This window comes from Leopardus geoffroyi, chromosome A3 (assembly GCF_018350155.1).
Source record: "Leopardus geoffroyi isolate Oge1 chromosome A3, O.geoffroyi_Oge1_pat1.0, whole genome shotgun sequence".
In the NCBI taxonomy this organism is placed as follows: domain Eukaryota; kingdom Metazoa; phylum Chordata; class Mammalia; order Carnivora; family Felidae; genus Leopardus; species Leopardus geoffroyi.
This window is the reverse complement of record NC_059336.1, coordinates 65,189,623-65,207,502: the sequence shown is the minus strand read 5'-3', so window position 1 is coordinate 65,207,502 and position 17,880 is coordinate 65,189,623. Positions and strand designations below refer to the sequence as shown.

The following is a 17,880-nucleotide window of genomic DNA, read 5'->3' as shown; positions in this document are numbered from 1 at the left end:
AAAATAAGTTAAAACCCTTTTGTGTATTTAAAAACTTTTTAAAATACGGAAATCTGCTCACACTTAACAACTTATACAACTGTCTAACCAGTTTCTAAGTATAGATTTTCATAATGTGGGTTTTCCTGAAGGGGTAGATTTGAGAGATTTACTTATTTAATATCTTTTTTTTTTTTTTATTTCTAGTATTGCCTTCCTGCAATGAATGTTCTGATGCCTGTATTTTTTCACTTGGTTTACTGTTGTGGGTTCTCGTTTGTTTGTTTTTTGTTTTAAATCTGAAAGTATTTTGACTATGTATGTGTTTGAAAATCAGTCTTACTGGCTAGAATAAAGGAATGCTGCTTGCTTTCAGAGACTATGAGATGTTTCCCTGGTGGCATCTATTCTTACTGTGTAATTATACGTGTGATTACTGGGGGGAGGCATTGCCCTGTAACCTGCAGTGCTTGCACTCATTATTAACCTTTTGTGAGGTTTGAAAAGAAAGTGTATGTGAAGGCCTTGGAGTTCCCATCTCTTTGGTGGAGAAATAGGCAGATTATATGACACCAGCTTATCGCTGTCTGCTAGCTTTGTAAGCTGCCATTGTCACTGTATGTTAGAAGTAATAATAAAGATATGAAAAAGACTTGAGTGACCATGCAGTGAACTTGATGCTCAGAGTAGGTCTTATCTCTGGTGAAGAGATGGTACAAATCAGTGACAAAAGAACATGATAGTCCCTTGCATGAGGTGGCTTCTGTTGCCAGACCTTGAACAGTTTAACACAAGAACAGGCATGGGATCTCCTCTGATGGCCTTCATGTTTTCACTAACTGAGTTTGTATTTCATCCAACTGTCTGTGTAAGTAGATGACACTGACTAGCTTTCTTGAATTTAGAAGAAAGCTGTTTGTAGGTAAGGACCCCATGTAACTATATTACTGGGGAAAAGAAAAAAAAAAAGAGCTGTCTTTGGAGGCATCCTTAATATTCATATTACATTTCTTTTCTCCAGCTAAATCTATCTTTTAATCTAAATTAGATATGAAATTTTGTTAACATTTTGTAAAAAAAAAAAAAAAAAAAGACAATAAATGATGACCAAGTATAAAACCATGACAACAGATAAAGGAATGTTTGAAGCTAACTCAAATCTCTTGAACATGGATTGTGATGTTCAAGAAAGGGTTGTGATTTAGAACTGTGAATGTGTTAGGAGTCAAGCATTTGAGACTCGGATCACAGTCAAACTTGCAATCGTATTTAAGGTAGTACAAGTGTGTTCAACAAGCAACTGACATGGTCTCTGGTTGCAGTAAAATATGATTCCGTCAGTTACTCATTATTATCAGGATCTTGTCCTAGTAACATTTGATGTGCAGATGTATGTCATAATCAGGATTATTTAAAAGTAAAACAAATATATACATACTTGTTTGTTAAAGCGTGAGGTGCCCTACTATGCTGTGTTCAAAGAATGAACAGATAATTGTGTATGCATAGTAACTGTTTTCTATGTTTTTCCAAATGTATAACCCTTTCAACCTGTTTGTGCTCAGAAATGCCTAGGGATTCTGGTAACAAAATTAATCCTGAAATTTTGCCTTTACTTTTTTTGTGTGAAAAAAAAAAAAAAAAAGATACTTTGAAACTTAAATTGCTGGTCTCCTTGTGTGGGAGAAGAGGGAAGGAATTAAATACTTGCATTATAAGGAAGTAACATAAGTAATTATCTGGATACTGCTTTTCACATTAAGCCATACTTATTTTCTGTTTTTTCAGTTTCCATAGCAAGGCGTGTACAAGACCCATTAGCTGAGCTGGTGAAAATTGAGCCGAAGCACATTGGAGTCGGAATGTACCAGGTAAAGCAGTGTGGGTCATTTACTTTATGAAACCCATCAATAGTATGCAAACTTGGCACCGTAATTAGGTGTCAGTGGAAATAGATTCCCACTTCCAAAGGTTTTACAGTTTATGGGAAGGTAGTTAGGAGTTATGTTATTAGGGAAGGAGGGAACTTTTTTTCTGGTGTTTATGGTTTGGATCAAGATTTAGAATTGACTGTAGTCCGATTTAAAGATTATTAAAACATTAGCTCCAACTAGTAACTTAATCCAGAGAGTCTCTCCTTTTACCATTATTATAAAAAAGGAGAGGATATGAAGCAAGGTGAATATGTTGGCTCTTTGTGTAAGCCAGTATGAAATATTGATCTTTATTGATCTTTGAGGAAGAAGCCTTTGGTACTTACTGTGCCTTCTTTCTTTTTTCGGTTCCTATTTGATTGTTATAATTAATTTTTGGCCATTACCCAGGATGAGCTAAAGCCTTTCAATTGTTACTGTGTAGCAGTCGTGGTAGTGGTGCTTCTTGTTGTTACTGTATTTTCAGTTCTTGAGGTCGTATGTGTTCATTGGGCAATCAAGGCCGACACTAAATCTTCGCAAAGTGAATCCATGGTAGCTTATCTTTAGAAACCTTGAGTTGAATTACTTTTCTCTTCAATGCAAGTCTTTTCTAAACCTGAAATCAATGTTATCTTCTGTGTAATTGCCATGGGAGCTGAATGATACGTTCTATACTTTTCTCTAAGGAAATGTATTAGAGCACGGAATCTGTGACCACTAGAAATGGAAGAGATTTTAGAAATTATTTGACAGAAAAGGAAGCTGTGCCCTGCAGTAGTTAGGATTTTTACTCAGAATCACACATTGGCAAAGCCTGAACTAATATACTAGACTTAACTGGGAGTTTTCCCATTTTATTGACTGGGCCAGCTAGGTGCCCTCTGGGAGTATTCCCATTTTTCTTTTCTTTTCTTTTCTTTTCTTTTCTTTTCTTTTCTTTTCTTTCTTTCTTCCTTTCTTTCTTTAAAAATTTTTTAAGTTTATTTACTTATTTTGAGAGAGAGATAGCATAAGTGGGGGAGGGGCAGAGAGAGTGAGAGCGAGAGAGAGAGAGAGAGAGAGAGAGAGAGGAAGACAGAGAATCCCAAGTAGGCTCTGCACTGTTAGCTTGGAGCCCTATATGGGGCTTGAACTCACAAAACTGTGAGATCATGACCTGAGCTGAAACCAAGAGTCAGATGCTTAACCGACTGAGCCACCCAGGTGCCCCCCATTTTGCTTAATGTTTGTTTATTATGAGAGTGAGAGAGAGAAAGAGCGAGTAAGCTGGAGCAAGCAGGGGAGGGGCAGAGAAAGGGGGAGAGAGAGAATTCCAAGCAGGCTCTCTGCTGACAGTAGAACTTGATCCAACGAACTGTGAGATCATGACCTGAGTTGAAAGCAAGAGTTGGAGGCTTAACCGACTGAGCCACCCAGGTGCCTCAGAGTATTCCCATTTTATAGCAAGTTAGACTAAGAAGCATCTAGACCTTTGACTTGTTCATTTGGGAAGGATTGTTGCTGAAAGGACAGACCTAGCTTTAGATAGATAGAAATGCCTAGTATCTAAAGAGTACAACTAAGCAATTTTATTATATAGGCATTGTAGTTAAGAGGAATTGTGGCTTGGGGCGCCTGGGTGGCGCAGTCGGTTGAGCGTCCGACTTCAGCCAGGTCACGATCTCGCGGTCCGTGAGTTCGAGCCCCGCGTCGGGCTCTGGGCTGATGGCTCAGAGCCTGGAGCCTGTTTCCGATTCTGTGTCTCCCTCTCTCTCTGCCCCTCCCCCGTTCATGCTCTGTCTCTCTCTGTCCCAAAAATAAATAAACGTTGAAAAAAAAATTAAAAAAAAAAAAAAAAAAAAAAAAAAGAGGAATTTTGGCTATATTAGTTCAAGATGAAGTTGTGGAATGCCTCAGCAAGGTAGTAGAACAAAGAACAGTCAAGCTCATAGAACCCAGTCAGGCTAATAAGCTATTGGCATCAAAAAAGTCTTTAATAAATAGCAGAGACCTAGCCTCCAGATTCTTCAGATATATAGCATTTAACATGAGAGAGTTTGGAATTCATTCCAATAGCAGTGAGAAGTAATGGTAGAGCTTTATGCAAGGGAATGATATGATCAGATTTGTATTTTTAAACATTGGCTCTGGCTAATCTGGGGAGAATGCCTTAGAAGGGAAGAGGAGAAGCAGTTAAGACCAGTTCAGAGACTTATATAGCTCAGGGGTGAGAGATGATGTGGCTTGGACAAAGTTAATAGCAGTAGACATGGAAAGAAGTTAAATCTCTTGCAGGGACTACTTGGTAATAATTGGAGGAAAGAGAATTGTCCAGAATTTGCTCCAAGGGTCCTGGTATGTGGATGACGCCTGACTAGAACAGATTTGGTGGGGATAAGATGAGTAATTCAATTTTGGATGCGTTAAGTTTGAGATGCCTGTAAGAAATCCAAGAGATGGCAAATAGAAGTTGTATATACAAGTCTGAGATTTAGAGGAATGGTCATGTTAACATTGGAATACATGCTTCTCAGCAAATAATGACACTGAGAAAGTAATCAAGATGGTAAACTGTCATATCTTATGATATCCTTTAACTACACTACCACAACCACTGTCATATCCACAGCCCGACCTTCCATAAGATGACAGAGAAGGTGAACATGTTTATTGGTATCCATATAAACATGTATTTACATGAATAAATTGATAACATGGGAAAAGAAGAAAGGGTTGGTGGATGGAAATTTCAGGAATTCCTGAAAGCTCTTAAGCATGAGGAAGCAAATCCATGGAAAAATAAAACCTGATGGAGCGATAGCTCAAAATATACAGATCAATAGTGTTCTCAAACCAGTCATGTTCAAGTAGTGGGGAGGAGGCCTGTAGTATTAGATAAGGAAATGCATATAGAGTGACTAGTCCCATACTGATGCCCTTCCTCCATATACCATGAATCCAAGCTGAAGCACTGGGTATAACCCAGAGGCCACAGAGAGGCTGGGAGATCCCTCAGGTAGCCTCTGATTGTCAGGAAGCTCAAGGAGCCTCATGCTGGGAAGACAAACTCCTGACATATGCCTGACACCAGGCACCATATCTCACATTCCCTACATTATCACCAGACGCTAGATAACCCAGGTAGGCTAATAAGCTACTGGCATCAAAGAAAGAGAGAAAGAGTTAGAGCAAGCAGGGGAGGGACAGCGAAAGGGGGAGAGAGAGAATCCCAAGCAGGCTCTGCACTGACGGTGGGGCTTGATCTCGCGGTTCGTGAGATGGTAAACAAAAACAGCACACACAGACAAATGGAGACTCTGAAATGACTTTGCTACTAAGAATCACTAAACATTTGAGGGAAACCTATCTTAGCAAAAAGAAGCACCAAATGTAATAAGCAAAAAATAACAAACCATGAATAGGCAATAGACTTTGAAATAACTAAAATTAATATTCAGAGAGGTAAGAGAGGTTATTGTATGTATAAAACAATATACATTGTTAGAATGTATTAAACCAATCTTAGCATTAAGAAATATGCTTGTCAAGATAAAAAAAAACCAACACAAATAGAATAAAGTGGACACAGCTAGAAAGAAATTAATGAATTGAAAGATCGAGCTAAGAGATTCTTCAGAATGCAGTCTTAAACTGAGAAAGATGGACAGTATGAACAAAAAGTCATATATAGAGGCCATTTTATTTTTATTTTTTTCTATTTTTGTTTTGTTTTGAGGCCATTTTAAAGCTTCAACATTCATCTTCCAGAAAATTCAAATAAAGACAATGGAAGAGAGTTAAACTCACAGAAATGATAGGAGGAAATTTCTCCAGACTGATGACAGACAAGTCTTTAAAAAGCCCAGTGAGTACTGAATAAAAGAATAACTGAAGACCTACACTCAGACACCTTCATATGAAATTACAGAATGCTAGTGATAAAGGAGGAACTGACTAAAAGCTTCCAGAGAGCACACAATTCACTTCCAAAGAAAAGAAGCAGTCCTATTATAGGGAAAAACAAGTCATATAAGATAAAATGCAGTAGTTTTGAAGTTGTGGGAAAAATTTTATTTGAGCCCATAATTCTATATTCAGACAAATCAGCAATTCAATGTGAGCAGAAAATAAAAACATTTTTGGACCTACAGTGATTTACCTTTTTGGATTGTTACAGATCTTCTTTGAAAGAATTATTTATGGAAGTACTCCTGAGCCCGAAAAGGGGGGAGTAGGGACCAAAGAAGGGAAAGGCATGTCATGAAGACACAGTATTGAGGTAAAGAAATAGTGGAGAGCTTTACAGTACACACATGTGCAGTAAAATGTTGAGCCTCATAGTTTCTGATCTATGATGTTCATCTTTAAATATGTCAGCTTAAAATGGGAGGCAGAAGAAAAAGAAGTGAAGTATTAGGATTCTTTTTCAGGAAAACGATTAAGATATAGATTAGCTCTACACTTGTTTAGAGAAGCATAATCTGAAATGTATGAAAAATAACTGCAAATAGGACATTTAATGTAAATCATGAGACTAAAAAATTAGAAGTTAATCATTCCAACCGAAGGTGGAGAAAACAAGGAAGTATAGTAAATAAATAAAGTATGTGATGACAGGAATAAGTATAGGTAATAGATAAAGGTGAATGGGTTGAATTCCCCTTGTAGTAGAATCCCAGACTTTTAAAAATAAAACACAGCTCTTAGCTGTATGTCTGTGTGAGATAGTTCTAAAGAAAAAAGCAACCTTGAAATTAGAAATGTGGAGAAAAATATTCCACACAAATGAAAAAGCAAGTCATAGTACTGCTAGTATCAGATGAAATAGAATTTAAGGGAAAAATGCATTAACGAGGTCAAAAAGGGATATTTCATATTAATAACAGATACAGTTTCCCAAAAAGATGTAATTGCCCTGAACATTCTATGTTATCTAACAACATAGCTTCAAAACATATGCAGTATTAAAAACTTCTAGAGTTAGAGACAAATATACTTTTTTGGTAAGTCTTAATAGACTACAGTATATTAACACATAAAATTTTAAAAACAGCTTTATTAAGATATGATCACATACCATACATACATACATACATACATAAATTCACCTATTTAAAATGTACAAGTCAGTGAATTTCTATATATTCAATGGGGTATGAAACTATTATTGCTATCTAATTTTTGAACATTTTCATCACCCTAAAAGGAAGCCTGGTGACCATTAGCAGTGACTCTCCACTGCCCCCTCCTTCCCTGCCCCAGGCAATTACTAATCTGTTTTGTTTTTATAGATATGTCTGTTTTGGATATTTCATACAAATAGAATCATACAGTACATGGCTTTTGGTGACTGGCTTCTTTCATTTAGCATAGTATTTTCAAGGTTCATCCATGCTGTAGCACAAGTCATTACTTCATTTTTTTCTTTTTTGTTTTAAGTTTATTTATTTATTTTGGAAGAGAGAAAGAGCAAGCACAAGCATGGGAGGGGCAGAGAGGGGAGGGGGAGAGAGAATCTCAAGCAGGCTTTGCACTCTCAGTGCAGAGCCAGATGCGGGGCTTAAACTCCTAAACTGTGAGATCATGACCTGAACCGAAATCCAGAGTCGGATGCTTAACTGACTGAGCCACCCAGGTGCCCCACTTCATTCTTTTTTGTGGGCAAATGGTATTCCATTGTATTTGTATAGTACCACATTTTGTCTATTAATTCATTGTGTGGTAGAAATTTGGGATATTTCCATTTTTTGGCTATTATGAGTAATGCTATTATGAACATTCTGTACAAATTTTTATGATGTATATTTTCATTTCTTTTAGATACATACCTAGGAGTATGTTTGCTAGGTCATTTAACACATAAATTTAAAGCTAGATAATGAACTAGGGAAATTATTTGCCACAAATATATATGTACATATGATAACTACATATTTTATTATTAAGGTTTTGTTCTTGTTGATTTGCATACAATTGTATATTATTTTACATAAAACCTTTACATAAAATATGTAAAGAGCATTTAGACACCATTCATCATAGATGAAATAAAAATTTCTCTTTAACAGGGCACCTGGGTGGCTCAGTCTGTTAAGCGACCAACTCTTGGTTACCACTCAGGTCATAATCTCATGGTCTTGGGATCTAGCCTCACATTAGGCTCTGTGCTGATACCGTGGAGGCTGCTTGTGATTCTCTCTTTCCCTCTCTCTCTGCCCTTCCCTTGGTCACTCACTCTCTCTCAAAATAAATAAATAAACTTAAAAAAATGTTTCTCTTTATCAAAGAAACCCAAATTAAACAAGGGGATATCATTTCAATCTGACAATTGAGTAAAGTTATAATAAAATGATAAACATCTGTGCAGGTGAGAAGGCTACAGTGAAATGATCATTCACATACACTGCTGGTGGAAGTATAAATTGTTATTTCTAGCAAGTAATACCTATCAAGATGCACTTTTAAAGAATGCATCCCATTGACCTGGTAGTTCCCCTTTTAGGGATCTCTTCCAAGGCCATGTTAAGAACTGCTGATAAGGGTGCCTGGGTGGTTTAGTGGGTTCCAACTCTTGATTTCAGCTCAGGTCAAGATTTTTTGGTTCCTGATATTGAGCCCCATGTCAGGCTCTGCACATACAGCATGGAGCCTGCTTGGGATTCTCTTGCTCCCTCTCTCTGCCTCTCCCCTTCTGGTTAGCGTGTGCATGCATGCTCTCAAAAATAAATAAACATTAAAAAAAAAAAAAAAAAAAAAAGAACTGCAGAGGCTCCTGGGTGGCTCAGTCAGTTAAGCATCTGACCTTTGACTTCAGCTCAGGTTATGATCTCACAGTTCGTGAGTTTGAGCCCCACATTGGGCTCTGTGCTGGCATCGTAGAGCCTGCTTGGGATTCTCTCCCTCTCTATCTGCCCTTCCCCTGCTTGTGCTCTCTCTCTCTCAAAATAAATAAATAAACATTAAAAAAATTGCTGATAAGATTTATACACGCTTGCTATTATAGCAAAATTATTGGAAGCAACTACAATAGAATAATATATCCACCAATTGAAATATTGTACAACCATTAATACAGGCTTTCAAGGAGGATTTAATGACATGAGAAGTTGTTCTTGACATAATATTTTAAAATTGCAATAAAATTGATACAGAATAAAGCCAATTTCTATTTGAAATACATAGATATGCATTTACACTGAAGAAAAAAAACTGGTTGGTGACTGATATTTATATTTTTGTTGGTGTGATTAGGAGGTTTTATTTTCTGTTTTACTTTCATTCAGACTTTCTTTTTTTTTTTTTTTTTTTCAACGTTTTTTATTTATTTTTTTTTGGGACAGAGAGAGACAGAGCATGAACGGGGGAGGGGCAGAGAGAGAGGGAGACACAGAATCGGAAACAGGCTCCAGGTTCTGAGCCATCAGCCCAGAGCCTGACGCGGGGCTCGAACTCACGGACCGCGAGATCGTGACCTGGCTGAAGTCGGACGCCCAACCGACTGCGCCACCCAGGCACCCCACATTCAGACTTTGTATAGGGAATATGTATTAGGAAGAAATTGTTGTAAAATATATATCCATATCCATATCCCAACCAATAGTCCACTTAATTTTTAAGCTTTGACACAATAGACTTCCAATATAACCAGAGTGGGACTGAATTTCTTTTCACTTGGGACCTCTAGATGCATTGAGTATAAATTTAATACTTGAATTTATTCTGATTTAAAATATAAGTAGCTAGACAAACATTGTTGATTTTAAAAATGAAAGCTATTCAAAGAAAGAATGTTAAATACTTAGATGAAATAATAGAAACTATATTATTATTTCAATAGAAACTAAAATGCTTTTGGTTTAATAACAGCTAAAAATGTTAAAGGCAGCATTCCAATCCTTGTCTTAGAAAATAGGGAGACCTGATTTTAAAAACACATGCCTGTCATAATTTCTGGAGAGAGAGGCCGCCAGTGTGGTTGAATGACAACATATCCCTAACTGACCCCTAAAGACTTTGCTGGAAAGTGGCTTGGTGTCACTCCCAAGCAAACACTCTAGGGTGAGAGCAGGATGATGCAGGGTTGGCTCTGTTGAGTTCTGTGGGACATACAGAGTGTGGTTTAGCTTGGCCTTTTCATATCCTGAGAGCACAGCTTAAGTAAGTTGGATTTACTTGTTCTTTATTTCTTCTCTGGACCGTGTTTTAGATACTTTTGTGCTCATTAACACCTCAATTTGTTAATGAACATGTACAGTAAAGTAGGAAAGACAAAACAGCCCTCTTCCTCCTTTCGTGCCTTTCTGTTAGATCATTTGATGATTTTAGAGAATGAAGTGGTGTTCCAAAATGAGTTTTTGGAACCTTAGTGGATTTTCTATATCCAGGCCATTTTTATTCCTTAATATTATGGATAATGGAGAAGTCACCGTAAAAGGAAAATCATCTTCCCAGCTGAAATTTTTCATGGTAGAACTTCAAAGGTGGGAATTTGTATTTTATTTCCCTACTCCCCCACTGTGGGATCAGTTCTAGGTAAAAACAAAAAAGCAACTCTTCAGTAGTGATATTACTCTGTTAAAACTGTTTTATAGGTAACATGGATTATGAAATGTTTTAGTTTAGATCTGTAAAAGGTAATAATATTATGCCTGCAAAATACCTGTAAAAGGTAATATCATATTGTTTGCCCAAATCCTTTTAAACATATTAATCCCTTAATTATTTGTTATTGTAGAGTGGGATATAGGAAAGAGTAGAGTGGATGTTCACTTAGATGACTTTTACCTGGATTTTCGCTCCCTACACTAAAGCAGTATTTTGAAATAGATAAAGCACAGAAGTAAAACACGGAGGAAATTTGTGCTAAAAATCAAGCATCACTTACGTAGATGAGTTCCTTGCCAAAATGTTTTTACAATCTTGTCCCTTAACTGTAAGTCCCAGCTAATGGCCTGTTATCTAAATCTGTTTTATCTGGTATTGTAAATGAAAATCAAATTTAGCCTTGCACTTTAGATGTTTCATTCATTTGTGACCATAACTGAACTATTTGTGTAACTGAACAAAAACAAGTAATTGACTTTGGGAGTATGAATAAACTCATGTATTACAATTTGGTAATTATTCCTTAAACTTAGTTTTAAAATGTCTTTTTTTGGGTATTTTTTTCACTTCAGGATGAATTATGCATCTTTTCATTGAAGTATTAGCTTCAGTTTTCTCAGATTCTTAGAAATTCCCGACAATGTAATAAATCATGTATATGTACACACGCCCTAGTATAACACCATACTTATCTTTAAATGAAATGTGAAATGTTAGTATGATTTGAAGAAACTGTTATCAATAATGCCTTAAATTATTAACAATGAAATATCTAATTTCCTTTATCTTTTGTTTGCTTACTCTTTGTATATCATTGACCTTGGACAATGAAACGAGATCAATTTCAGTTTCTACTCAAGTTCACCTTTTAGTTTTCATACATCAGCACAAAGTGGTAGGATTTCTAAAACATTAAGCTGTTTTCACGGTGTTTAAAACTAGTAATTGTTTAGGATGATTGAGAAAAATTACACATGACATTAAAAGTACTACAGTAAAGGAAAAGATTAATACATTTTACTGCATTGGAATCTAAAACATCTCTGGATCATAACACAGTATATAGAAAATCCACAGACAGGGAGAACGTTATTTGCAACACATATAATCTGTAAAGGACCCAGAATATATATAAAGATCTACAAATCAAGAGGAAAAAAGACAACAGTTCATCAGAAAAATAGGCAAGGCATATGAACAGGCAGTTGACAAAAGCAGACACACACACAGACACACACGCGCACACACACAAATATTTTTTAAATGATCACTTTCACTAATAATTGGGGAAATGCAAACTAAAGCCAGTATAGGAAACCTTTCAGGTTGTTGAAACTTAGTCTGACAGTTTGGATGTTAGCAACTATGTGGAGTATTGGGAATTTTGTATATAACTTGTAGGAGTATAAACTGGTACAACCTCTTTGGAGAGCAATTGGATATTAATAAAGCTGGTGATGGGGATTCTTTTCAGGTCAACAATTCTGTTGCTAGATATACATAGCCTTGAGAATTTTCTGAAATGTGCACAGGAAGACATGTATAAGAAATTCAATGAAATACTATTTATAGCAGTGAAAATTTGGAAACAGTATGTCCAACAACTGGATAACAGGAAAATAAACTAGACTATACTGAGACAGTGGAATATTATACAGGAGTGGAGATGACCCAATTAGAGCTATTGGTATTAATATGGATAAACTTCATAAGTATGTACATTATTATAGGATTGGTATAAAAATTTTAAATATGAAAAGTAATACTGCATACTATTTGTGAATACCAGTATCTATAGTAAGAATATAGAAATAAGCACTGGAATTTACAATTGTGATTACCTTGGATGGGCATGGAATGGGAATTGCAGTTGGTTCCAGTTGGTTTTAATTTCTTCCTTACATTCGTGTATGTGTGTGTGTGTGACAATGAAGTTTTAAAGAGTCAGGAAAAAACAGCTACTTTCAATTTTCAGTGAAAATGAGAAAAAAAACCACATTTGTTATTAAGTTGAATTTCTCTTGATAATATTCCTTGAAATTTTCATCTTTAAGTCCCTAATTTTGCACCAAATACTTTTTTAAATTTTTTTATTTTTTAAATATGAAATTTATTGTCAAATTGGTTTCCATACAACACCCAGTGCTCATTCCAACAAGTGCCCTCCTCAATACCCATCACTCATCCCCCATCAGCCCTCAGTTTATTCTCAGTTTTTAAGAGTCTTTTATGGTTTGACTCCCTCCCTGTTTTTTGTTTTTTGTTTTTCCCTTCCCCTCCCCCATGGTCTTCTGTTAAGTTTCTCAGGATCCATATAAGAGTGAAAACATATGCTATCTGTCTTTCTGTGTATGACTTATTTCACTTAGCATAACACTCTCCAGTTCCATCCACGTTGCTACATAAGGCCAGATTTCATTCTTTCTCATTGCCAAGTAGTATTCCATTGTGTATATAAACCACAACTTCTTTATCCATTCATCAGTTGATGGACATTTAGGCTCTTTCCATAATTTGGCTATTGTTGAAAGTGCTGCTATAAACATTGGGGTACAAGTGCCCCTTTGCATCAGCACTCCTGTATCCCTTGGGTAAATTCCTAGCAGTGCTATTGCTGGGTCATAGGGTAGATCTATTTTTAATTTTTTGAGGAACCTCCACACTGTTTTCCAGAGCAGCTGCACCAGTTTGCATTCCCACCAACAGTGCAAGAAGGTTCCCATTTCCCCGCATCCTCGCCAGCATCTATAGTCTCCTGATTTGTTCATTTTAGCCACTCTGACTGGCGTGAGGTGGTATCTGAGTGTGGTTTTGATTTGTATTTCCCTGATGAGGAGTGACGTTGAGCATCTTTTTATGTGCCTGTTGGCCGAGATATTTGCAAATGACATATCAGACAAAGGGCTAGTATCCAAAATCTATAAAGAACTCACCAAGTACTCTTTAATGCAAAGTTCTAACACTACCTTTAAATTTTTTCTCATTTCACAAATTTGAATTTTTCTTCTGTAAATTTTAAAAATTAAATATTGTTTGTTGGTCCTATTATTTGAAATGGTCATTTCAGAGATATAGCATAGGACAAAACTGTGGGTGATCATCTTTCTAGTGCTTATTTACAGGGCAGAGTTAGGTAGAATCAATGTTTAAGGAATTGTTAGTAAGTTATAATAATGGTGCCATAATATGACTAGCATTTGTATGTACTAGTTTCTTTTCACTGCTAGCTACTCCCCCAACACACTCCTAAATTATCCAAATTAGGAACTTTAAGATCAAGCAGAGGAGCTTCTATTTTTGTTTTAATGTTTATTTATTGAGAGAAAGAAAGAAAAGAGAATTTGAAGCAGGCTCTAGGTTGTCAGCACAGAGCATGATGTGGGGCTCGAACTCATGATTTGTGAGATCTTGACCTGAGCTGAAGGCAAACGCTTAACCGACTGAGCCACCCAGGTGTCCCAAGCAGGGGAGCTTTTAAAAATAACTAGCCTGGGGCGTCTGGGTGGCTCAGTCGGTTGAACATCCGACTTCAGCGCAGGTCATGATCTCTCGGTCTGTGGGTTCGAGCCCCGCATCTGGCTCTGTGCTGACAGCTCAGAGCCTGGAGCCTGCTTCTGATTCGGTGTCTCCCTCTCTCTCTGCCCCTCTCCCGCTCATTCTCTCCCTCTTTCTCTCTCTCTCTCCCCCCCCCCATCAAAAATAAATAAACATTTAATAAAAATAACTAGCCTAGGCCACATCCTCATAGATTTTTGTTTAATTGGTCTGGGTGTTGGGCCCAGACATTAACAAACATTTTAAAGTTCTGCAGGTGATTCTAATGTAGACCAAGTTGAGAACTGTTGGTTCTTAGAGACCAGCAGCATCAATATCACCTGAGAACTTGTTAGAAGTGCATCTTCTTACACCTACTTCCCAGGTTTATAGAATTATAAATTCTGGCGGTGGGGCAATGTCAAGCTTGAAAGTGCATTAAAAAAACCTTTTGGAGTCTTGTTAAAATGCAGATTCTGGGGGCGCCTGGGTGGCGCAGTCGGTTAAGCGTCCGACTTCAGCCGGGTCACGATCTCGCGGTCCGTGAGTTCGAGCCCCGCGTCGGGCTCTGGGCTGATGGCTCAGAGCCTAGAGCCTGTTTCCGATTCTGTGTCTCCCTCTCTCTCTGCCCCTCCCCCGTTCATGCTCTGTCTCTCTCTGTCCCAAAAATAAATAAATGTTGAAAAAAAAAATGCAGATTCTGGTTCGGTTGGTCTAGGGGTGGGGTATGAGATTCTGTGTTTCTAATAAACTCCCAGTTGATACCAATGCTGTTGGTCTGAGGATTACATCTTGAGTAGCAAGAGACCCTACTGAAAGCCGCTTGGGCCCCAGCCCAGGCCTGTTGAATCAGAATCTGATTTTAACAAGATTTCCAGGAATGCACATAACAGTGTATGTAATGAAAGAGGAAGATCAGGACATGCCAATATCTAAGGGATATGAGAATTTGGAGAAGCAGAAATCAACATGGTAAAGATAAAGGTAGGATAAAAACTGAAAATGTGTCTTTCACGTTTAATTAAAAAAAATGTTGGTGGCCAAGAATTTCATTGGAGTAGTAGAAGCAGAAGTCAGATGAAAGCATATTGAAAGCTGAATGGAAGATGAGCACGTAGAGACATGTGTATACAGATCTCTAACGAAGAGAGGTTTTTAAGGAGGTCGGGATTTGAATGCGCTTAACTGTTGATAGGAAGGAGGTAGAAGTAGAAAGGGAGAAGTTGAAGATGCTGGAGAGGCAGAAGCTGGAGGAGGCCTGAGGAGATGACACCTATCACTTCCCTAAGGGAAGGGAATGGGCAAGAGTTCAGAAGAGAGAAGCCCCCAGGGTGGCAGGTGGCTGGGAAGAGGTGGAAGAGAGCAGGACTGGGAGGGGTAGCTCCCCTACCTGGATAGTTTTATTTTTCTGTGAACTAGGAGCCTACTGTTCAATACCCCTTCTTCCCCCCAGGAAAAAGAAAAAAAAAAAAAAGCTGATTTTTTAATTTCTGGAATCATTGTATTGTTTTGTTTACTGTCTGTCTCTTCTAATTGAGGACAAACCGTTATATGAGGACAGGGTATTTCCACCTTTATATCCACAGCTCCCAGGGCCTGGCACACAGTAGATACGCAATAAGTATTTGCTAAGTGAATGAATGGCGGAGTATCAGTACGGTTGCTCTTTTATTGTACTTTTCAACTCTGTTGTGAACACACCATAAAATTTTGTACCCTCTCACTTAAAGTTTTTGTTGGGTAAAAGTGAAATGTGAGTTACTAGTATTTTTGTAATGAGTCCTATTCAGGCAAAGTGAGAATTTCAGAGCAGAGAGCATTAGCATAGCCAAGTGGTTGCAGTGAGAATGACCAGAAAGTGAAGAAGGCCTGCTATGGCTGGAAGAACGGGAGTTCTCCACTTCAACACCTGTTGCTTCCTTCCTTTCTCGCTCTATAATGCATATTCTGTTCTCTGTGGAGATAATTCTCCCAGAGATCAGGCGGAGCACTTACAGAGGAGTGTTCTTTGTGACAAAATCTGCCAGTCAGTCTATATCTTTATCAAAGAAAAAGTTTTGTTGCAGTGGGATTCATTGAAATAGAGTCTTCAAAGTGAAATGATCTCCTAAAATGTGAGTTTATGAAACTTCTTAACAATTTTATCTGTGCTGCCACAGAGCCCTGAGGAAGTTTTGGTATACTGGTTAGGTCCGATATTGATTGTGTGCGGATGGGCAGTCTACAGACTAAAAATGGTAGAATAGGGGCGCCTGGGTGGCGCAGTCGGTTGAGCGTCCGACTTCAGCCAGGTCACGATCTCGCGGTCCGGGAGTTCGAGCCCCGCGTCGGGCTTTGGGCTGATGGCTCAGAACCTGGAGCCTGTTTCCAATTCTGTGTCTCCCTCTCTCTCTGCCCCTCCCCCGTCCATGCTCTGTCTCTCTCTGTCCCAAAAATAAACGTTGAAAAAAAAATAAATCAAAAAAATAAAATAAAAATGGTAGAATAAGATTATTCCAAAAGTGTTTAATTCTGACACTCAAATAGATAATATGTTCTGTTTTGCTGAATACATAATTATGTGTGGATAACTGGCATACTAAAAGAGAATCTTGGATGTAATTCTTAGTGTAAGAAACTACTATCTGTATAATACAGTAATGTTCATATTAGAAAGGATTCTTGAAAGTCCAAATATAAGATTGTGTTAGGTAATTACAGCAATCAGGAAGAGAAATAAAATGTATAAATATTAGGGGAGGGCCACTTCTGAGAATTTAAAAACTATATTCTGAATACCTGATATCTAATATTTTTAAAGAATATTGATGAACTCATTATGTGTGTATCTTGGGGTAGGTGTTGATCATGGTCTTTAAGAATATCACAGGTTAAAAAAAAGAATATCACAGATGTAAATCTAATTACTTGTAAGATTATATTATATTTTAAATTCAAGGGGAAGGCATTGTGACAGGATGCCTTAAATGCATAGGTAAGAAGTGAACCCTACCGGCAAAGTGATAATAATGTGATGCAGAGACAAGAAAGATGGCCTCATTAAATTATGGCATGGATTCACTCACAGCACATTTCTCCTCGAGATCTCTCTTATATTGTGGATGGTTGTATAACAGTGGCTTTCTTTCTGGTGATCATGGAAAGGAATTCTAAGGGGAAAAGTCTGTATTGAGGAAAAATTATACTGATGAGAAGTTTTTGGGAGAGGGGTTGCTCTCAAGAACTTTAAATATCATTACAGGTAAGAAAAGTTAATTTGCCTGCATTTGTACAGAATGAAGATTGTTTTCTTAGTTCCACAGAGAGAAATGTCATGTGTCATTTCTCTTGTTGAACAACCAACTTTAGAAGGGATCTTTGGTTTTGGGTAGGCTAGTTGGCTGCTTTCTCTGTGCACTGCTAACTCTGGTGATGTATTTTCTTTAATAATCCAGATCAGGCTCCCAAGCTGTTTATTGTATAGTATTATTAAAAAGATGTATTTCCCTTTCAAATGTATAATTGAAAGCGAGAATTTTTTCTGGACATATACACGGCTTTTGTTTCATTATTTATTTGGGATAAATGGGGCCAGACGGTATGAGTGCAGTTAGGTTTTGTTGGAGGGGGGCTTGCAAAGACTTTTTGAGGCATGATGTGCAAGTGAGTGTTTTCAAATCTCAGAGGTGTGATTATGTCATAACAGCCATAACCTCTGGGCTTGCTTTATTACGTTTATTAAAACAAATCTGTATGGGGGTGCTATGTATATTTTGGTGATGAAGGAAATGAGGTGGTTAATTTATTATGTGAACAGCACTTTCAGCTAACCACAGTGTGATTCACTGAGAGAACGGTGGAAAAGCCTCGCTCTGTAGAAATGACTGCT

The 17,880-nt window shown here is 37.4% G+C and overlaps 1 protein-coding gene across 9 annotated transcripts in view; it reads left to right on the top strand.

The window, feature by feature from the left end:
* Positions 1-17,880, top strand: part of SRBD1 (S1 RNA binding domain 1) — a 228,274-nt gene that overhangs the window by 117,537 nt on the left and 92,857 nt on the right. For all 9 annotated transcript variants that reach the window (XR_006703435.1, XM_045445920.1, XM_045445922.1 and 6 more), the window contains one exon: positions 1,768-1,850. Coding sequence is in view for 8 of the 9 variants with exons in the window: in XM_045445920.1 (XP_045301876.1) it covers positions 1,768-1,850 (83 nt within the window). In the remaining variant the exon portion in view is untranslated. The remainder of the gene's footprint in view (positions 1-1,767; positions 1,851-17,880) is intronic.